Below are 22,259 nucleotides of genomic sequence, written 5' to 3'. Positions count from 1 at the left end.
TCACCCCAAAGCTACCGAATCAGAAACACAGGCAGTAGGAGACTAGGACTTCTCATTTTAAACATCTTCTCCAGGCCATTCTCACGCATACTAAAGTTTGCGGTGTATATATCATAGGCCTTGTGTCCTAAAGCGTCTTCCTTATTAAGAGACAAGCCTTGTCATTTTGGAAAGAAAAACGGCCACGCTTGTCTGTGTTCAGTCTGCTGATCATGCGCATCTTTGGGAGGGAGCTGTGATTGTGAAGCATATCTGGCCCAGTCCGGAGCCTACCAAGTCACTTCTCCCTTTTGATGCTTACAGGTACCTGCTCCATTCACTAACAAGCTTTAATGTGAGAATTGGGAATCCCTCCCAGGCTTCTGGAACCTTCCCAAAAGGGAAGGGTGGGGTCAGTGCAGGCTGGTGGGGGAGCCGCGCTGGGCCGTCGTGCCTGGCAGCAGTAATTCGCCCGGGTCAGTCAGCACACCCAGGCAGCCGCCTTTTCCACCTCCATTAATGCAGAGGAGGGGAAAACTGGGGAAGTGGGTCATCTTGGCCGGTTCCCATAAAGAGACCCCTCTCCCCCTACGCCTCCTACTCCACTTCTCCCTTCTCCCTGGAGCTTAAGGCATCTGCTCCAGCCGAGCGGTGTCGCTCGAGTTTCCAAGCCCAGGGGTGGGCCGGGCCAGTCCCTGCGCCGCGGCGCTTTGCCCGCGGTTTGCCCTTGCCCGTGCGCGGCCGCGCATTCTGCGGCTCGGTTGGCCCTCCGGCCACCCCCTCGGCGAGGCCCTTCTCTTTACTGTGGTAATAGTGACATTCAGCGGGAAAGGCCAGCTCAGACAGCACTGCGCCCGGCTCCCGCGGCGCAGGAGGGTCGGCCCGCCCGCGCGGCCGCGCGCACCTTGCACCCCCTACCCTGCGGGGGGGCGGGCAGCAGGCGCGCTCGCCGGGTCCGTCCCGTCGCCGCCCGCCGCCGGAGCAGCCCCCCCAGCCACCGCCCGGGCTGGCCTGCGGGGTTCCGGCGAGACCTCTCCCCTCTGGCTCTTGCGCAAGGAAAGGACGGAACCAGCGCTGCGGAAGAGACCCTGCCTCACTGCTCGTATATGGCAAAGTTTCTCGCCGAGCTCCTGGGCTGCACGTTGCCGAGCAAGGGCGCCTCTCCCATGTTTGAGGTAGGTGGAGGGTGTGTCCTCGTAGGAGTGGCCGTCTGCGGTGGCGGGCGACCCCTGGCCGGAGCCCCGGTGTCCCCGCGAGTTGGCAAGTGTGCAGTCTCACTTGACTGGTTTCCTCCTGGACGCCTGGGGTGGGGCAGAGAGAGGATGGCGAGGAGGAGACCGGAAGCCGGGGAGCCTGAATTCTTGCTTTCCTGGACCACAGTGAATCTTTATTTATTTATTTATTTTTTTTCCTCCTTAGTTGACAGGTGAACACATTTTCCGTTAATCTGGAGTTTTGCTAGTTGCTCTTTCCCTAAAATGCCTGGAATGTTTTTGAAAATGAGCCGTATCCTTGTAGTCTCTCTTTGCTGCCTCCTTTGCTTTTTCCTTGTATTGTTTTTGAATCTGAAAAATAATTTAACAGTAAAGTCTTTAGGTCAGAAGGTTGCTTTCCCCAACTACTTCTCTCCTCCAGCCTCCAGCACAAGATAAACTCCATTTAAGTTAACTCGTTTTTTTCTTTCGTGAGTGAGATGAAAAGGGTTAAAACGGGATTTGCCAAATCAGGTGAACAAATGGTCATTCTTAAGGCAGGTCCATCTAATTGCTCACACCTGCTTGAGGTGGCACTGATGCTGCTGTAAGCGTCCCTGCAAGGAGTCATTTATGAGATGCTTGGCTTGTTTGTGCTCCTGTGGGGAGTGGTGGCATCAACTGTTTTATGTGAAACCTCTATTGGCCATTGAGTAGGGAGAGCTTCACACGGTGCTCAGCCCCCCTTCCCTCTCCAGTCAGAACCAAGAATATCCTTTGTCTATATCTACTCCCTCTGACCCCAACAGATTGCCCGACAAGTAGGCCTGGCTTTGCCCTGGACCGGAGGACAGTAGCTGTGACCAGGTTAAGCAATTCTGCAGTGTGTGTGCGTGCACGGCTCTGCTCACTCCTAGTTATGGGGGCCTGACAACTTTCCCTGTGGGCCTCAAGGCTCTTCCAGAGCTGCCCCAGCCCTCCCTGTCTGCAGTTTCCTGACAAACCAGGGAGAAGTGGAACTTGGTCTCTACTCTGGTGAATGCAGGAGCTTGTCCTTCAGCATGAGAAAGCAAGGCAGGTCTTGAGGTTTCAAACCCAACCTCTTTGCTGGCTCATGTGGGTCTTTTCTCACCTTTGGCAACTGTAGGTATTCTTTCCTTCTGAAGTCAAAAGGTCATACTCATTTGATCGTTGAGCTCAACTTGTCCAACCCGTCATCTCTGCTTTGTGACAAAATGTTTATTTTTGCTTATTTTTATTAGAGCAGTCATAGGTTTACTGAAAAATCATGCAGAAAGTACAGAGTTCCCATATACCCGCCTCCCACACACAGTTCTATAATTAACACTTTGCGTTAGTGTGGTACCTTTGTTACGACTGATAAAACAATATTATTATTGTACTACTTACTATAATCTATAGTTTACAATAGGGTTCACTCTTTGTGTTGTACAGTTCTATGGTTTTTCTTTTAATTAAATTTTTATTCTGGTAATATATAAGCAATCTAAAATTTCCCATTTTATCCATACTTAGATATAGAATATAGTGATGTTATTTACATTCACAAATTTGTGCCACCATTACCACCATGTATTACCAAAACTTTTCCATCACCACAAACAGAAAGTCTATATCAATTAAGTATTTACTCCCCATTTCCTACCCCTATCCTGGGCCCTGGTAATGTGTATCCCAGTTTCTGACACTATGAAGTTGCATAAGCTAATTATTCCATATAAGTGAGATCATAAAATATTTGTCCTTTTGTGTCTGGCTTATTTCACTCATGTGATGTCTCCAGGTTCATCCCATGTTGTAGCATGCATCAGAACTTCATTCCTTTTCTGTGATTGAATAAGATTCCTTTGTATGTATATACCACATTGGATTTATCCATTTGTCAGTTGATGGACACCTGGATTGCTTCCACCTTTTGACAGTTATGAATTATTCTGCCATGAACATTGTTGTGCAAATGTCTGTTCAACTCCCTGCTTTCAACTCTTTTGGATAGACACCTAGAAGAGGGATTGCTGGGTTATACAGTAGTTCTATACTTAATTTCTGAGGAACCACCAAACTATTTTCCACAATGGCTGCACCGTTTTACATTCCCACCAACAATGAATGAATGTACTGATTTCTCCACATCCTCTCCAATGCTTGTTATTTTCCATTTTTTTAATAGTAGCCATTTTAGTGGGTGTGAAGTGGTATCTCATTGTGGTTTTGATTTACATTTGCCTTAAGGCTAATGACATTGAGCATGTTTTCAAGTGTTTTCTGGCCATTTGTATGTCTTCTTTAGAGAATTGTCTATTCAAGTACAATATTGAATAGACTGGAAAAACAAGAGGGGAGTGGGTGAATGTCTGGAAAGTCGGTAGACTAAAGTTTAGGTAAAATGAAGAGCTCAGAAAAGTAATGTTTTCCAGGCTTGCAGTTAAAATTAACTGTGTCTCTTAGCACGCAACATCACTGTCCATTTGCTTTTCATGAAGTAGATGTTAGGCAGCATTTGGGGGTCGTTCTAGAGACCTGAAATACTCCTTTAAACTTATTTTTCTTCTTGGCTTTCTCTTCACCTGGATTTGGCTTTTTCTTCTTAAATCATCAAAATTCATGCCAAGCAATTTTGGTTGTATGTACCGCCCTTTGGTTGTATATTCCTGCCTGTTTTATCCTCCAGTCAATTGATTCCTCTCTGGATTTCTTAGAATGGTGGCCTCCAATCATTCCAGGGAGGAGGAAGCTTCAAAAACTTGTTAGAGATATATTTAGACAATTTTAAAAAATGAGTGACTGTTTTTATCTTTGAAGAGTTCTGGAGAAAGGATATTCTCTCCATAATTCCCTTGGTCCTTGGTACCTACTAGTATCTGGCTATGTGTTATTTTCCACCAATCTAGGCTGGAGCTCCTGTAGCCTCTGTTCCCTCCTTCTTTCTACGATAATTGACTCAGTTTTGGCTGGATCAACCTAACACACTCTGCCCAGGCACTGCTTTCAATCAGTGTTGCTGGAGAAGTTGTGATCATCCCTTTGCTACCTATGGGGAAAATCAGTACACAAAGAGATGAATAACTGAGACAAGAATGTGCTTTGAGGATGTGTGCTTCTCAGGCTTGACCATAACTCGTCAGCAAGCTATTACTCATAGGTGGAGAGGCAGCCATTCAGCTTTTTACATCTGAGAAGGACAGAAATGTGTGAGAAAGTTATTCTTAAACCTTTCTAAATATTCATTTCCTAAAAGTGAAAGTGCTAGGACACTTGAGAAAATTTTAGGCAGCTTTTTGTTTTCACCAAATGTTCTAATTCTAACTTTGGAGGTTCCTTTAGGTTCACAGAGGTCCGAAGAAGAGAGAGATGTTTTCGTAATAAGTGGTCTTTGGTTTCGTTTTGTTTAGAAGGTGGCCAAGAGTGTGTTTTCTTTCCTACATAGACTAATGAGATTGGTACAGAGGAGACTCTGTCTGAGAAAGTACTGAATCCCAACGGGACCTCTTATGCATTTGCAGTATTTGACAAAGGGGAATGGATGACAGGTTCTGAAGAACACAGAGACCAAAAAAAAAAAGTCACTGTGGTTGAAAACAACTCCAGTACTTGCCCTGTTGTGTCATCTTCAGAAGCAAAGGACAGATGGTGCATATTTGAAACACAGAATGTCTTAATGACCATTTTGTGACCTTGTGTTTTTACTTCTTAGTCAACTATTTTAGGTTTGCAAATTAAATCTTTGAGATACAATTTAAAAATTCCAAGAAAAAATATGTTAATAACTATGTTTTACTGATGAGAAAATTAAAGTTTAGAGAGTTTAAGTAATTTGCCTAATGTCAATTAGCCCAAAGGCTGATTGAACTCTGAGGGGTTATTAAGGGAGATATTCAAGATCAATTACCATGACCCTTTATAGATAGTTTCCATTTATCAAGCATTTCCTAGTGTTGTCTGGTTTTATCCTCCAACAACCTTATGAAATAAGTAGTATTGCCATTCCTGCCTTAGAGGAAACCAAGGCTCAGAGTGATTACAGGAACTATACAAGGTCATATGCCTTCTAAGCGTCGTATCTTGGAGGTAATCCTGATTTCTGATTCCTCAGTGCTTTGCCAGCCATCTGCATTGACTTAACTGCTTTCCTGGTCTCTGATCTCTGTCTCCATCTTATGGGCTATTGCCAGAATGATCTTTCTAATAGCCGAACTCAACATGGTGCTTGTTTATTGCTTCACCATTCCTTGGGGTTTTGCCACTGTATGCAGATTCAGCTCAGTATGCAAACCCCCTCTACAATGTAGTCACTGCCTGATTTTCCTGGCTAATTTCTCCTCATTCTACTAATGTTCCTAGAATTCCAGCAACCTTAGTCTATTCCCATGTCTTGAACATAATCTCTCACCTCCAAGCTGTTCCTCTGCCTGGAATATTCTTCCCCTAATATTCACCTATTGAAGTCCCTTCCTCCAAGGTGCAGCTCAGATCTCACCTCCAGATTCTCACCCTTGGACAATATCCAGCCCTCTACTACAGGCCTACTGAATGTTATTTATATTTTTTCCTATGAGACCTTGGGTAGCTTTTCCTTTTAACTTCTCTATGCTTCACCTTTGTATCTTCAAAGGGGATAATAATAGTGCTTGATGCAGGGTAGTGAGAGTTAAATGAGTTAATGCCTATAAAATATTTAGAATAGTGTTCAATAAATGTTAATTGTTGATGCTGTTGCATGTGTCTCTGGACTCTTCAATGTCAGGAACCATGTACTTTTTTCCTTCCACTGAACCTAGCATAGGAATTTTTTCACAGTTTTGGAGGCTAGAAGTCCAGCATCAAGTTATCTCCAGGCCATGCTTTCTCCTGGAGTCTAGAGAATTCTGTTGATGGCTTTCCAGTAATTGGTCATCACGTGTGATCTGTCTCCTTGTGTCTCCTCCTCTGGTTTTCACTAACTGACTGCATCCAAATTTCTTCTGCCATGAAAGGACCCCAGACATATGAACTAAGGCCCACTTTCATTTAATTTGGCTACACTTTAACTAATATCTTCAAAGTTCCTATGTCAGATGAGTACACAACCACAGGACTGGGGGGTTAGGGCTTGAAAATATCTTTATGGGGGACATGAGTCAATTCCTATCACCTGTCTTAGCTTCACCCCTCATCCCCTCAGAACCCAGCTCCTAGTTCAACCCCTCTTAACTGTGGAACTCTTGTCCTCTTCCTTCCCTCTGTACAGCCCTTACTCTGCCAGCGATCCTGCCCCAGACCGTTAGAGCCACCTACAGAGGATTGAATCTGGGTGGACTTCCTGTACCCACTCCCTAACTAGTGTGGAAATGGTGGAGTGAGCAAGTTTCCCACTGCAAGTATCAGGGCTCAACTGAGAAAGATGTATTAGTGTGCCTAATTTATTGGTTCTTCATGTGTTCACCAGTTCATTCAATCATTCATTCAACAAATGTTTATTAAATTCTGGCTTTGTGGTAGGTGTCTTATGGAAGCCTTGCCAAGAGAGAGTGGCTTCCAAAATGTTTTGACTGTGACCTACAGTAAGAAATATATTTTACATTGCATTCCTGAATACATATAGCTACTTATACCTATAAAGCTGAAACTAAGTTTCAAGTGTAATACTTTTCCTTATGCTATGGGATATACTCTGATCTTTACAATTCTAATCTTTCCTTTCCATCCCATTTCTTCCATTCCATTAAAAAATAAACTAGTAAAGTCCCATTAAATTGATTTCATGGTCTGTGACCCAGGATTTTAAAAGCGCTGCTATATAGAATAGGGAGATCCTATTTTTACAGAACAATCTGTATTACTTCTTTATCCCAGTTCTATACTTACACATTATTGTACTATATATTATGGACATTTAGTAGGTTCTTTTTGTGCTGTCTTGATAAGCCCTTCACCATGCATAACATTTTTTTGGGGGGGGGGCTGTTTTCAAGCTTCCAAAAGACTAACTTACCAAACAACTTTTGACAAATATCTTGTCTCTAAATTGAGGAGTGCCTGGACAAAAGATTTGGTATGTTATCTGACCATATTTTATGACATGTTTTAAAATTTTGAACATTGTGCCAGAATTTCAATTCCTTTCTTTCTTGGCATTTGCCAGCATTAAATGTTGATAACTAATTGGCTTGACTTGCAGTGCTACATTTTATGAATCTTCCCAGTTTCATATTTTAGTTGACCCCATCTCTCCTCCCTTTAAGGAAGTTAAACTTGCAAACAGTTTTTTTTCTCTCTAATCTGCCAGTTAAACATCTTGATTTTGTCCATTACAAAGCTGAGCTTCTTTGTCTGTTTAAATGAATCTTGTATGCTCTGATCCAGGTCGTTCTGATCAGCTTCAAGCACCTAGAGAATGTACCATGTGGTCAGGCTGCAAATAACTTGGACAAGTAAGGCTGTAACTCCTGTGATTGGATGTTGGTGAATGATCATAAGGGAGAAGTTTACTTTGAGGATAATAGCTCCTATTGCTACAGCTGGGCTTTCTATGAGAGTCATTTGAATTTTAAGAAAATGGGTCCTGGGTTTGTCTTGTAAATTCACAATTCAGTGTGTTTGAGGGCCAATTGGATTTCTCTTCCACATCTGAGCCATTGTATAAAGGGGGCCAACTCTACTTACCTTTTGTGTTAGCTGCTTTTAAACTCTGCATGTGGTCCTAAATACACGCATTTCATATATAGGAATATTTGCTCCCATTATGATTACATCTGTCTAATGGCTTCTTGCTGAGAAACTGTTGCATGATTTTTCCTTTTTGTATTTTGATAAGGAAAAGCTAGTGTTTGATATCTGTCAAATGGCCAGTGCTGACTGCATGTCACAGGGAGCAGGGATAAGAGCTTAACTCTTTGATTTAGTTCCTTCTGCTTACTTCTTTTCAATTTATAATGGTTTTCTTATATATTATGAATTTCTTTACTTTGCAAACCTTTGATGAAATGCAATAGGCCCAGGAGTGACATTTACAATGGTAAAGTTCTACCTGCTTAGCGTTGCCTAATGAAGTGGCCCATAAATAAAATGACCACTAACATTTATCAGAATTTTGGGATGAATAAGGGCTGCATTTTCCACCATTGGAAAGTCCAAAATGTATTCTAGATTTTTCTCCCCAAATACCTATAAATATATTAACAGTATCTTATGTTCCCTTTAAGCCTCTACTTCAAAACCAACATGGAGGACTCATCATCCTCCCTGCACCACCTGAAATCCACTTCTTTTTGCCAACTCCATGGTCAGCTAAAAGCCATCTTTATTTTCTTTCTCTTCGTTTTTCCTCCATGAACACTGGCGGCAACTCCCACAGATTCTTTCTTGGATTTACACCTTCCTTTCATCCCGGCTCATCCTCCTTCATTGACCTGACAAACACTTATTGAATACCTACTAGGAGTAAAGAGCAATAGGGGCTGTTGGGGGTTTCACAATAAGCCACTAATTGGTTTTCTTCCCTCAAAGTCTCCCTCCTCTCCACTCTTCCTGCATATGCTACTGGTACACCACAATGCCTTTACTTTGACACTTTCCTACTAAGAGTCTACATGACTTTCTAATTCCAAAGGCACAAGTTTCTAGATTCTGCCAGAGTTATTTCTAAGATATTGAAGTGTCTCACCCTGCCTAGCCATTGATTTTCTTCAGCGATCCTCACATGTTAAACACAAATTCTTGCCCTTGTGTCTTTGCCTATGCTATCTATTAATCTTGTAAAATGACTACCCATTCCCCTCCCTTCCACTCTTCTTAATTGAACCCTACCTAATCTTCAAGACCTCAGTAAAAGCCCAGCCCTTCATGGAGCCTTCCCCAAATATAGCAAAGAAACTGAGTACAGGCTGGAGAACCAGATACCTGGGCTCTGATCCTGAGCACCCCTCCCTTACCTCCACTTCTTTACCTTAATTAATTAAATTACTTCCCAGTGCCTCAGTTTCATTTTCTACAAAATAAGACTGGTAATAGTGATCTCATTAAGGTATGAACATTAAATAAGATAATTAAAATAACATGGAGGGCATAGTATCTGGCATGTAGTAATTGATAAGTAATGTATTTTATATAATTATTATTGTTATATACATCAATTTTGCCCCAAACCCTGAGATATTCCTCTTCTTTGACCATCTTAGAATATACCTTACACTTTTCTAAATCCTCCACTGTGCTGAGTGTAACACAGATGCTCGATCAATGCTTATTAATTTTGAAAATGTGCATTGCTAAAATGCTGTTTTAGCAAAATCTGATGAGTGAGAAACAGTTTATTTTTGGAAGTGTTTGACTGTATTTCATAGAAATATGATAGCCACTGTCCTTTAGTGATTTGCCCCCTGATTTATGGGATGTGTATCAAGGCTAACTTGGGCTGCACTTGTACAGATGATGATGATGTACTTCTTTTACATACAACTGTGGCAGAAGCAGCACTTGAAAAATGTGCCAATTATAGAGGCTATTTAAATGAAATCCAGTCATAGATTGCAATATAATTAAATACAGAATATTTTTTATTTTTCAATTGGTTTGCAAACATGTATCCTCAAAATAGGTCAAGTTAAGCAAATCCATGATATAAGTCTAGATTTTATTCATCAGACTTTTATTTTCAGTGCTGTTGGTATATAATTCTGGCTTGAAGTCAGGTTAGATTACTCCAAAAGTAATTTGCCCCTAACAGACACTTACCCAGTGGACTTTCTTATCATATTTCCTGTGAGAAGAAGAGAGTAATCATACTCTGCTTCACTGGAAACTCTGTTGGGTGACCTGCAAGCATGAGAATTTACTTTCCTGGAAATTAGTTGAAGTTTACTGGAAGAGAGGTATGTGATGCTGAAAACTAAAGAGTTGCAGTATTATGCATTGAAAAGAGCCTGCAACAAGAACCTCAAGATCTGGATTCCAAGATTGGCTCATCTCCTCACTGGCTGTATGCTACTGGGGAAAATCCCTCTTTCTCTCTGAGTGTCAATTTTCTTAGCTTTAAAATGAAAGTTTCAATAGTCTATTTGTTTCACTCCCAGAAATTATGTGAGGCTGTAGTGTGGTAATGAATGGAAAGTCCTTTACAAAATGTCATACATTATGCAAGTGTGAATTGCCATTTCTGATACTGAAATGAGGAGAATAGGAACACATGGAGCATGTTTGATCCTGGGCATGCGGAAACCTGCTTGTTAGGGATGTGGTGACGGATAGGTGTGCTTCTATTTGAAAGGCGGAGAAGGAGAGAGGTAACAGTCAAAATCTATGATGAGAGCATCTGAATCCCCAGCTTAGAACACTAAATAGGCCTTTCTTCTTTCTTAGAAAGAAGTCTTGGTGTTCTTAGGAACTTTGTTGACAGCCTGAATTTTGGGTGGTCTTAAGATAATATGGATTTGTTTTATGTATATTTCTTTTCCAGATTGATGTTATTTAATTCAGATTATGATTATGAGGGGTTATGGCAGGGAATTAATCTGACCATGTATAAATATATACAGTGGTACCTTGGTACTCATCGTTAATTGGTTGCTGGAGGTGTGACAAGTACCAAAAATGATGAGTACCAAACAAATTTTTCCCAAAAGGAATAATGTAAATAAATTTAATGCATTCCCAAACCAAAGACAATGCACATTTTTAAGGCAATATGTAAAAAGATATGGTTGTCTATCATTACTTTATGTGAGAAGTAAACCTAAAAATTAATAAATACTTAGATTAAATAAAATAAAAACTTCACTTTACCTGTATTGAGAGGAGTCCATGGCCTGATGGGATGGTGGGAGAAGAGTGATGAGGAGGAGAGGGTACATGGAGTGTTGCTTGGAAGGAGAGTCCCCTCCAATAGAACATTGGCACTTGCACTTCAGATGATTCTTTCTCTTTTTTGCCTTTTTTTCAGCTTGCACCACAGGCTCTGACATACTCTTTGTCATCTTCACTAAAAACTTATCCAATGAGGACTGCTTCTGTCTTCTTTTCAGAATTCTTTGCAAGTGTGAAATTGTTTGGTCATTCAATAAATTCACATTTCTGCTTGTCAGAGCTTTGGATGGAACTTCACAAAGTTTTGAACTTCTGCCCATTTTGCACACATTTCTTTTATCAAGGAACAAGGGACATCCTCCCTTATCTGCTCCTCACCTGAAGAAATCTCTTCATCCACCTCTTGTCGCTGCTCCTTCTGTAGTTCCCGTAGCTTCTCAGTGCTGAGCTCTTCATGATGTTCCTCCACTAACTCCTCAACATCAGCCTTTTTTGTTGCTTCTTCATTCTTATTGATGGTGGAAACCATTGTTCTAGGCATACCATATTCTCTAGCAAGATTAGTAATACGAATACCACTCTCATATTTGCCTATTATTTCCTTTTTTGCTCAATGGTGGTGCAAAGTAATTTTCTTTTCTATTCAGCACTATCACTACTCTTTTTCTTAGGACCCATGATGAGAAAAAAAGTACAAAAATACACACAATGACCACAGGAGCTAAAGACTGCAAGGGAGTGTGCACAGGGCAAGAGCTACTGTGTGACTAATGCGTGACCCTTTTTTTCTGCTGGAAAGGGTAGCAAGTCTCTCATTGCTGAAGGCTGTCTCTCCTTTGATGATTATAGATATAATCGGCCATAGATGCAATCAACTGACAATTTAAATCTATGAACTATCCTTACAGTAACCATCAGGCCAGTGCTTGCTTGACCAAATAACTGAACACCGTAACTTATTCAAGTTGACACATGAACTTAGCCATCACAGAGGGTCTAGGACTGTAGCCTACAGAGACATATAGTGGCTGTTGTTTAACCCTTTCCCCCATCCCCACACCACCTCCTCCCCACAAGCTTAGCTATCTTGTGCCATAAAAAAAGAGCTCAACATATTGTGACCTAAGCAGTCCTGCTACAGGTCCCTTTCAGAGAGCAGAACTGAGAGGAGGGAGCCTTTTGCAATGAAAAGGGAGCATTAGTGGCCTGGGCAGAGCAGTAATGGGTAGTTTGCTGCAGAGCAGTGCAGGCACACGGGCGACCTGGGACCAGCACTGTTCAATTGGCTGTCTGGTCTGGTTCATGACATAATTCCCCCCAGAGGACACCAATTTCTACCACAGGGAGAAGAGGTCCTTGAAAGAGAATCTGATGTCCTCAGGATGGGTGTGGGGCTAAGGGGCTAGCAAAATTTGAATCTAAGTGATAAGTGACTTTATTTGTATACACATTTGGGTACACAAAATTGGTCCATATAATCCCCTCAACTTCCTTCTTTCCCATTCCATTCATGAGTCAACATTTCCAATAGGTTGTAGGTAGGCCTTTTGTAAAATCCAAACCTTCTCTATCTCCACTGCAGCCTTTTTATTTTTATTTTTTTTTTGGCCCAATAGGCTTATTCTTTTTTTTTTTTTTTTTTCAGGTATGTGTATTTTTTTTATTAGAGCAATTGTAGGTTTACAGAAAACTCATGCAGAAAATAGTGTTCCCACATTCCCATATACCCCCTTTGCACACACACAGCTTTCCCTATTATCAACATTTTGCATTAGTGTGATATCTTTGTTACAATTGATGAAACAATATTATTATAATTATACTATTAGCTATAGCCCTTAGTTTACATTATGGTTCACTCCTACAAGCTTGTTCTTGGTGTGATTTAAAATAAATTTTGTGCACGTTAAAATGTGTTGTGTGTCTGTCCATTAGGAGAAGGTGGGGTGGTGTGGGAGAGGTTGGACACACACACAAAGTCACAGACAGACAGGCAGACATAGACAAACACACAGACACAACAGTGGTTTGCTCCTAAAATGGCTGTGATGATTAAATCACATTATGACCAGAGGTTAAAGTTAAAGAGAATCCAGAAATCTCACTAATTTTGTTAACAAACTTTTCTCCAAAACCTTGGATGTACTTATGTACATGGAGCCAAATGCAGGGAACACTTCTCAGGGGTTAACAAGTTGAACTTCCTTTCCTTTTGAGTTGCTCTGCTGCCTCCATCCTTTCCTTCAGGTTAGGAAGGCTTTTCTAAGAATCTGTTACATAGCTATATGTGGCTTTCGTTTTTTCCGTCTCACTCTGCAAATAGAAACTGATTTCCTTTTTTTCTCTTCTATGAAGAAGCAGTGCATCTGATTTCACAGGCCAGAAAGAAATGATTGGAAAGCATCCAGCCAAGCCCCAAGGAACCTCCTAAAATTATCATCTACCTTATGGACTGTCCAGATTGTTTGTATGTGTGGCTTGGGAAGATGGGGGCAGGGAGGAGAGATTTGGGAAATCAAATTTTCTTGTGCTCAGATGCTGTGAGTGAGTCAGATGGCTGGGTGAGTACCCTTGATACCTACTGTGATTTTTCGGAGTCCATTTCCTCAGTGCCAGGTTTGGATGACCAAGCAGCTGGGTGGACCCTTTGGGGTTCATAGTTAATGCCCTCCCTCTCTCTGCATGTTGTGTGTCTTTCCTTATGTATGAACAGTTGCTAGATAAATAGAGCAACTTTTCTTGGCTTACTTTGGGTTGATGTGGAATTGCTTTGGATTAGAGTGACTAAGAAATATGCTCTCTCTTGAACTTTAAACTTTACCAAAACACCTTATATACATTCTTCTATTTGAAATAGAAAACCTGTAAGGGGTTATTTTTCTTTTTAATATTCATTTTATTGAGATATATTCACATACCATGCAGTCATACAAAACAAATTGTACATTCGATTGTTCACAGTACCATTACATAGCTGTACATTTGTCACCAAAATCAATCCCTGACACCTTCATTAGCACACACACAAATAACAAGAATAATAATTAAAGTGAAAAAGAGCAATTAAAGTAAAAAAGAACACTGGGTGCCTTTGTCTCTCTGTCTGTTTGTTTGTTTCCTTCCCCTATTTTTCTACTCATCCATCCATAAACTAGACAAAGGGGAGTGTAGTCCTTATGGCTTTCCCAATCCCATTGTCACCCCTCATAAGCTACATTTTTATACAATTGTCTTCAAAATTCATGGGTTCTGGGTTGTAGTTTGATAGTCCAGGTATCCACCACCAGCTACCCCAATTCATTAGAACCTAAAAAGGTTTCTATATTGTGCGTAAGAGTGCCCACCAGAGTGACCTCTCGGCTGCTTTTGGAATCTCTCTGCCACTGAAGCTTATTTCATTTCCATTCACATCCCCCTTTTGGTCAAGAAGATGTTCTCCATCCCACGATGCCAGGTCTACATTCCTCCCCGAGAGTCATATTCCACGTTGCCAGGGAGATTCACTCCCCTGGGTGTCTGAACCACGTAGGGGGAGGGCAGTGATTTCACCTTTCAAGTTGTCTTAGCTAGAGAGAGAGGGCCACATCTGAGCCACAAAGAGGCATTTGGGAGGAGGCTCTTAGGCACATTTATAGGGAGGCCTAGCCTCTCCTTTGCAGCAACAGTCTTCTCAAGGGCAAATCCTGTGGTAGAGGGCTCAACCCATCAAACCACCAGTCCTGTAAGGGGTTACTTTACCTTTTTTACAGATGGAAAAATTAAGAGCAGGGAATTAAGAAATATTAACTATAAGTAGACAGCTTAATTCTAAACTTGTCAATTTAGCCATGCAGATAATAAAAATAATTTAACACCTTTCTCTGTTTATTTCTTCCTCCTTAATAGAATTAAGAAGATAGCACAATAAAAACATCATCAATTGAAATCATTAATGTTAAATACTGTAAAAATCATTGAATGGTATAAAAATGTAGGTTATCTAACCTCAAATACAGTTTGGAACAATGCAGGGTATATTTAAATACCATAAAGTAGTATTATTTAAATGGAAAATTCCATCATTAATAAAGGCCCTTCTCATTTTTGGCCTTGCGGATGAATATGATAATGAATGGGAGCAGCTTTAATAGTCTGTTTCCAAAATCATTCCCAAGCTCTCTTTTTTCCTACAAAATTAGCATAAATTCCACCTGTCTTTTCCAACCATTTCTGTCTCTTCCTTTCATTTCACTTATATCACTGGGTGAAGAATAATCAAGCCACAAACTGAAGAGACTACTAGATTTTTCTCTCTAGATAAACCATTCCTAACTTACTGCACATTGGGCTGATTATCCAGGATTTTATGTTATGGGGGTCTCCTATCCCACTGGTGGCTGAAATAGTGTCAGTGGGAGAGAATAATCAACAAATTAGATTGCACAGATTTTGAAGTATTTTAACAGAATCCTCTTATATCATCCTTTGGAAGCATTATTATCCTCATTTGACAAATTTAGAAGTTGATGTTCAGAGAGGGGAAGTGAATTTCCCAAGACAACTGCAGCCAGAAATTGATGTAACTAGGACTTATTTCCAGCACTTTTATTTCTAAGTCTCCCTACTATTTCTAGGGCAACCTGTGCATCAACTGTGAATCCCTTCCCAGTGTAAGGAAACAGTTGAGACTCGTATACAGATAATCATCTCAACAATGACTCTAGCATCACCAAGGCAAAGATGTGGAATTTCCCACTCCCTGTATCTAAGGCTGCTCTTTGGTGATTCTTCTGTTTCTTATTTCCACTTCATGATTGGGCTTGGTTTGCATTTTAGCCTGGTTCCTCTTGTATTAATTTTTGGGGAGTGGGTATTGAGTAGAGGTATAATGAGAGTAGAAAAGGCTCAAGAGATTGGTCTTTGGTTCACATAAAAACCAACTTAGATTCCACAGCAATATCAGTGATGAAAGTTTGGCTTGAAACTTTTTCCCCCAAAGTAAATAACGAGTGTTTATTCTTTCTGAAGTCTCTTGCCCATAACATGCTATGCTCTGCTTATTACTCATTTAATAAGTATTTAATGCCAATTTAGAGTTCTATAGTGCGCTTGGTGATGTAAGGATTATAAACAAAACAAGACACAATCTGTGTCCCAAATTTTCTGGAGAGGATTGATTTCTAAGCACAAAAACAGAGGGCTACTCTGAGCTGAGGCTTGGTAGAAAACCACTGTGCCTTTTCTAGGGGGAAGATTTCATGGTCTCTTTTCCCAATTTGTTTCCAATTACTGTGACAACTATTAAAATTTTTTTTCCAAAAGAAGAGGTTGAATTTAGAAGAAATTCTGTGTTTCCAGATTGATGCTATAAATATGCAGAATAAGTTAATATCTGTCTCTTGCCACCTTCTAAGACACAAGCGATGATTAAAAATGGTGGAAAAAAACAGGTGGGAATTATGTCTGAGGTACCATCCAGATGTAAAACCTTTTTAAAACTATTGCTGTTGACTTGGATTTTTTATTTTGTTTTGTAGGCCCTTAGACAAGTTGTATGCAAAATGCTGTAAATGGAATTATTTCACTGGACTGTTGTGTAGATTAAATGAGATAGGATGTTATAGCATAGTGTCTAGCACATGGTACCAAATATCCTGTTAGCAATATTTTTCTTTCTACATTGATGGACATGCTTCTTGTCATTCCTGGACTAGTGGCTTAATTAAATACAACCTTCTTTTGAAACCCCCATCCCTTTGTCTACTTATATTCTGCTGCCTCCTGTAGCATTTCTGTTTCGTCCACACCCACTCCAGCCTGGTTCAGCATGCGCAGCCCATCAAAGAGTTAATAATGCTGTGCTCCAACTTTTCTGGTTTGCTGGAGCTACTCAAGCAGAGAAATCATTATGGCTCTTTTTGTGGAACTCATTGATGTCCAAAGCAACTAATTAGAGAGAGTGAGTATAGAAAATCAATCTTTACTAACACTGATGTTTCTTCCAGTTTAAGCAATTGGTTTGCTTACATTCTTTGTGGAAACCTGTTGTGATCTAAAATTATCCCAGATGACTATATTACACGGTTCTAATTTGTTCTTTTGTGTCAGAATAAAGATTATTTGAACATTAAATACAAAGTCAGAATTGGGAAGGGATCCAGCGCATTATATGAGCCCTCTGGAGAGGCAATTTGCACTCATGACACCGTTAAAGAAGCTTTAGGCAAATGGGGGCTAGTATAACTCTTTGAGAATCTAGCCTATTTACAAGTAGAGGCAAGAGGACTATGTTAGATATTTCCCTTTGCCCTGCCAGTTCTTGATTCTTCTCCACCATGTGTTCCAGGAAGCCAACCTGTGAAGAATACATCAATAAGGCTCTTTCTTGTCTTCAGCTTCTAATTGGCTTTGGCCAATGTAGAACACTGGTTAGAGACTCTAGGGATTGGAGTTTGGGAGGGCAAGACATTTATTACCCCAACTCCCTTGTTTATCTGTGGGGTCCTCTTGGGCTGACAGTTTTTTCCCTCTACTGAGGAGCACAGCTCGTGTAAACTGATCTTCCCACATAGCCTCTCTGTCTCTAGTTCCCTGAACACTCTCTTCTCTTGCCACTTTAGGCCTGGGGTGATTATTGGGCACATGTTACTAGCCCTAAAACACTGCGCTATCCCTTGGGATTTTCCTACATCCTTCCCACATCTTTGTAAATAATCAAAGTTTTATTGAACTTTCCTTCAGTTACACAGTTTGAATGTGTCATCTGTTTCCACCGGAACTCTGAGTGATAAAGGAATAGTAGCAACTTCCTCTTGTAAGTTCAAGGTGACCATCTGAATTGCTCGCTTGTAAAAAATGCTGCTAATTCATAAAAAGGCTGTGCTTCTCATTACATATTCATGTAAAACTGGATGAATTCCCAAGAATGTTACATGATGATGTAGCTTGTGTTGGTTGTGATTTGTGGTTAAATAGAAAGTCATTTGGATAGAGTGAGGGTATTATTAGAGCTTCAGTAGATGCTAGATTCTTAAAAGACCCAAGCATTCAGTGATGAAGAAGGGTGCAGAATCTCTCAAATTCTTCCTTTGCAGGTAAGGAATCTGAATCTTTGAGATGTTAGATGAGTTGCCCAAGGTCAGACGACTAATATGTGGCGGAGCCTAGTCTTGAACCATGTCTTATGTCTCTGAGGCTAGTGGTTGATTTAGTGCTCCAAATTGTGGAAAACACTTTAATTTAGTATATTTTAAGCAAAACACATAGATTTGACTTTAATTGGCCAACTCTCAGTTAACTAGAAACGTGTTTGAGGGCTGTGTTGTAGGATTCGATTTTTTTTAAAACAGGAAATTATGTGCATATGAGAAATTCCAGTTTACAGTAAATTACCTGTCACATCAGCTCAGCTGAACAGAACAATTTTATGAACATGTTAACACTGTTTTAGAATTTGTTTATTCAGGAGGGAATCTTTTGAAGCATAGCACTTTTGGCTGTAGAAAATATAATCTATATTTGTGCTGAATGATGAGTAATAAAAATGCTCGGAAAACAGCCAACCCCAACCTCTGAATATATGTCATTATTTGAAAAGTTTTTAGAGAAATGGTCTCATTGTTTCATTTCAGAAAATTTGATATTCTGCTGTACATGTAATGTGTGTGCCCTGAGAAGTGGGATAGTCATTATATGGAAGATATCAATGTTTCTTAAGATCATGAAAGCCTAATATTAGGGATACAGGCTAGAGAGTATGTCCAAATTGAAAAATAAGCAGGATAAAATTTGTTACTTAAGTCAAATATTAGGAGGATCTACAAGATAGCCCCTTCAATTAAGTTTAAGCCCCTGAAGTCAAGGGTAAAATCTTATATTTCTTTCATAGTCTCTTTTACCCCTTTTCATGGCAGGCAGCAAAAATGGTACTCAGTAAATATTTGACAAATGTATCAATGATAACATAATAGCTGTTCTTGTTGTATTTCAGGAATAAGAGAGGGATTTTTATCTAATCTGTTTTTTAAATCTAGTTCATAGTTGTTAGGATAGATGCTTGTGCTTTGAGAGTATTGTTTTGCTAAACATTGTGTGTGGGTGGGAGGTAATAATTTTTTTCCATGTAGGCTTGAATATAGAAAAATTGGATTATCAATTCCATATTATCTGTTTAATAAATTAAAAATGAAAATGGTTAGGTAAACAAATCAATAGCATGTTGAGAAATCAATTTTACTGTGGAACATCATCAGTTTTCTTGTGCATAAAACCTTGAAAGTTAATAAATATAAGCTTTCTAATGTCTTCAGTTTTGCACTTCAGTAATGATCCATAACAGCAGTAACTCACAGCAGATAGATGAGATTGTTTTCCTTGCACTTTTGTAATACACAAAGATGGTTGTGGTGGATTGAATTGTGTACCCCAGTTTGGGCATGTTCTTGGTCTTGGTCCATATCCTGGTGGGTGTGAACCCATTGTAAATAGGATCTCTCGAAGATGTTACATCAGTTAAGGTGTGGCCTAACTGAATCAAGTTGGACTTGCATCTGGATTACTGGAGTCCTTTATAGGCAGAGTGAAAGTCAGATGGAGAGAGAAGCCGTAGGGAGCAGCCAGAAGCCGGAAATTAATGGAAGTCAGGAGAGAAAGGAGAAGATGCTGCCATGTGCAGTGCTGTGTGATGGAGAAGCCAAGGAACCCCAAAGCTTGCTGGCCAGCCAGAAGATACTGACCCTGAGAGGCAGCAAGCCTTCTACTCTCTGCAACCCTGAGCCAATAAATTCCTGTTGTTTAGCCAACCCATTGTATGGTATTTGGTTTAGCAGCTCAGAAACTAAAACAATGATCTTTGCTCTGATTCTGCTTTACTGAATAATGCTGCACATTACTGTATCACATGCAAACATTATAACTTTGAACTATCGATTTTACCTCTGTGTAATGCAGATATATTCCATTCCCTTAAAAATATCATAAGTAGGTCCTTGGATTTTTAATATCAAGACCTCCTTGATTATCTTGTTGAATAATGGAGCTTTTTGAGAAAGAGATCTGTTGAAAAGATGATGGGCAATATATGCTTACACAGATGTAGAAATTATAGTTTGATAATGACATTTCTTACGCAAAAGTGAAATAGAAAGTTACACCATTGTCCTCTAGGGAGGTGCTAAAAGCCCCTTTGTTAACATTCTATCAAACAAGTTCTTTTCCTTATTTGACCCCAACATGGAAGAATACACATCTGACATATTGGGCCATATCCCTGTGTGGGTGGAGTCACTATACACATATGTCCGTCTGACTCTCCCAACTCTTCCTTCTAAAATGGTAAGGACCAGGGAAAATGTCCATTTGGGAAAATGTGCAGTCATCTCTTTCTCTCTTTTTCTGTTTTTCTCTTTTATGCCATGAGAGTAGAAAGCTGCTTCTCAGAATAGGTCCAACAAGCTTGTTATCTCTAGATTCACTCTCTTCCTCTTACACAGCAACAAATGGAGAGTTACTGTTCCAGCAATAAGCTTAATGTTATACTGTGGGAAGAGGAACTGTGTTTCTTTCTACATTGTTGTATTGTTAGCATATAGCAATGTTTCCCAAATAGCAGAACTGCGGATTGAATACATGAATGAATAAATGTATAAAACCTTACCTTTCCCACAGACCTTCTCCCTCCACCATTTTTTTCACTATCTCTAAGGAAGCTTGAATGACGTTCTATTTCATGATTATATATTGTCAAGGATATAAGATACCTTTTTTTTTTTGATGGGCTCCATTCCCCCTTCCCTTTCCCTTGAAAGATTTCAGATTTGATTTTTGTATTAACCTGATTTTATTTGTTTTCAGATATTGAAGGTGACTAGGGAAGGATGTTGGCACCACCTAATGTGATTTGCCCTTCTTTAAGGAAAGCACTGAATCTTAAAATATTTTAGGGTGACACTGATAATAAATTCTAAGATATATTATGATGAAAACTGTGACATTGTTGAAATTGATTGAAATATGATTTGTATGTGTCTTTTCTTAGTTGATGCAGTTGAAACTGTTCATGTTTCAAGTTACTAATATTCAACTGAGCACAGAAGCATAAAATTTAATGCACTTTTACTTCAGCTTTTTTGGTAATTTTTTTGTGTTTATTTATAACTCCTGAGGCATTTTCTTTAAAAATCCTCAATCACTATTAATTAGAACATTAAGATAATAAATACGGAGAATTTTTTCTGGAAGCAAAGGGTTTCTGTTACATTTTGAGATGTTCGCCATTTTGAAAGGTGGTAAGAAAATGTGATAATGGAAAATTTTCCTTATCATATAATAGCTTGAAATAGTAAAGCTATCCATGGACTTTTTTTTTTTTTTTTTTTTGGTAAAATTCAACTTTATTGAGATATATTCACATGCCATACAATCATTCGAAGTATACAATCAATTACTCACAATACCATCATGTAGTTCTGCATTCATCATCTCACATTATTTTTGTATGGGAAATACAAAATAAGAATAAAAAATAAAAGTAAAGTAGAACACACCAAACACCCCCCTTCCACAGTATTTTTTTTTCTTTTTACAAATAATTTTTTAATTAAAGAAGTTGTTGGTTTACATAAAAATCATGCATAAAATACAGAGTTCCCATATACATCCCCCATTTTTAACACTTTTCATTAGTATGATACCTTTGTTACAATCGACAAAAGTATGTTATTGTATTGTACTATTAACTATAGTCCATAATTTACATTAGGGTACACTGTGTTGTACAATCGTATAGTTTTTTTAAAATTTTTATTTTAGTAACATATATATAATCTAAAACTTCCCCTTTTAACTACATTCAAATATAAAATTTAGTGATGTTAATGACATTTGCAATGTTATGCTCCCATCACCACCATCCACTACCAAAACGTATCCATCACTCCAGACAGAAACTCTGTACCAATTAAACTTTAACTCCCCATTCTCTACCACCACCCTGGCCCCTGGCAACCTGTATTCTATTTTCTGACTCTGTGAATTTGCTTGTTTTAATTATTTCATATTGGAGAGAACATACAGTATTTGTCCTTTTGTGTCTGACTTATTTCATTTAACATGATGTCTTTAAAGTTCATCCACGTGGTACCATGTATCAGAACTGTTCTCCTTTTGAGAAGCCACGTTTGGCTTGCTACGGGGCCTCAGTGGAGATTAAATGCTTTACCCCGAGTGGTCAAGTTACCATGTGTTTTAGCTTCCTAGGCTGCCTAAGCAAACATCATGAATTGGGTCGGGGAAACAATGGGAATTTAT

General features: G+C 39.6%; 1 protein-coding gene across 1 annotated transcript in view; it reads left to right on the top strand.

The window, feature by feature from the left end:
- Positions 1–212: 212 nt before the first annotated feature.
- LOC119530328 overlaps positions 213–22,259 on the top strand; it is a 344,232-nt gene continuing 322,185 nt past the window's right edge. The window contains exons 1-2 of the mRNA XM_037831448.1: positions 213–235; positions 605–1,154. Coding sequence (XP_037687376.1) covers positions 213–235; positions 605–1,154 — 573 coding nt within the window. The remainder of the gene's footprint in view (positions 236–604; positions 1,155–22,259) is intronic.

This window comes from Choloepus didactylus, chromosome 3 (genome assembly GCF_015220235.1).
Source record: "Choloepus didactylus isolate mChoDid1 chromosome 3, mChoDid1.pri, whole genome shotgun sequence".
Lineage (NCBI taxonomy): Eukaryota > Metazoa > Chordata > Mammalia > Pilosa > Megalonychidae > Choloepus > Choloepus didactylus.
This window is presented reverse-complemented; position numbering and strand designations above follow the sequence as displayed.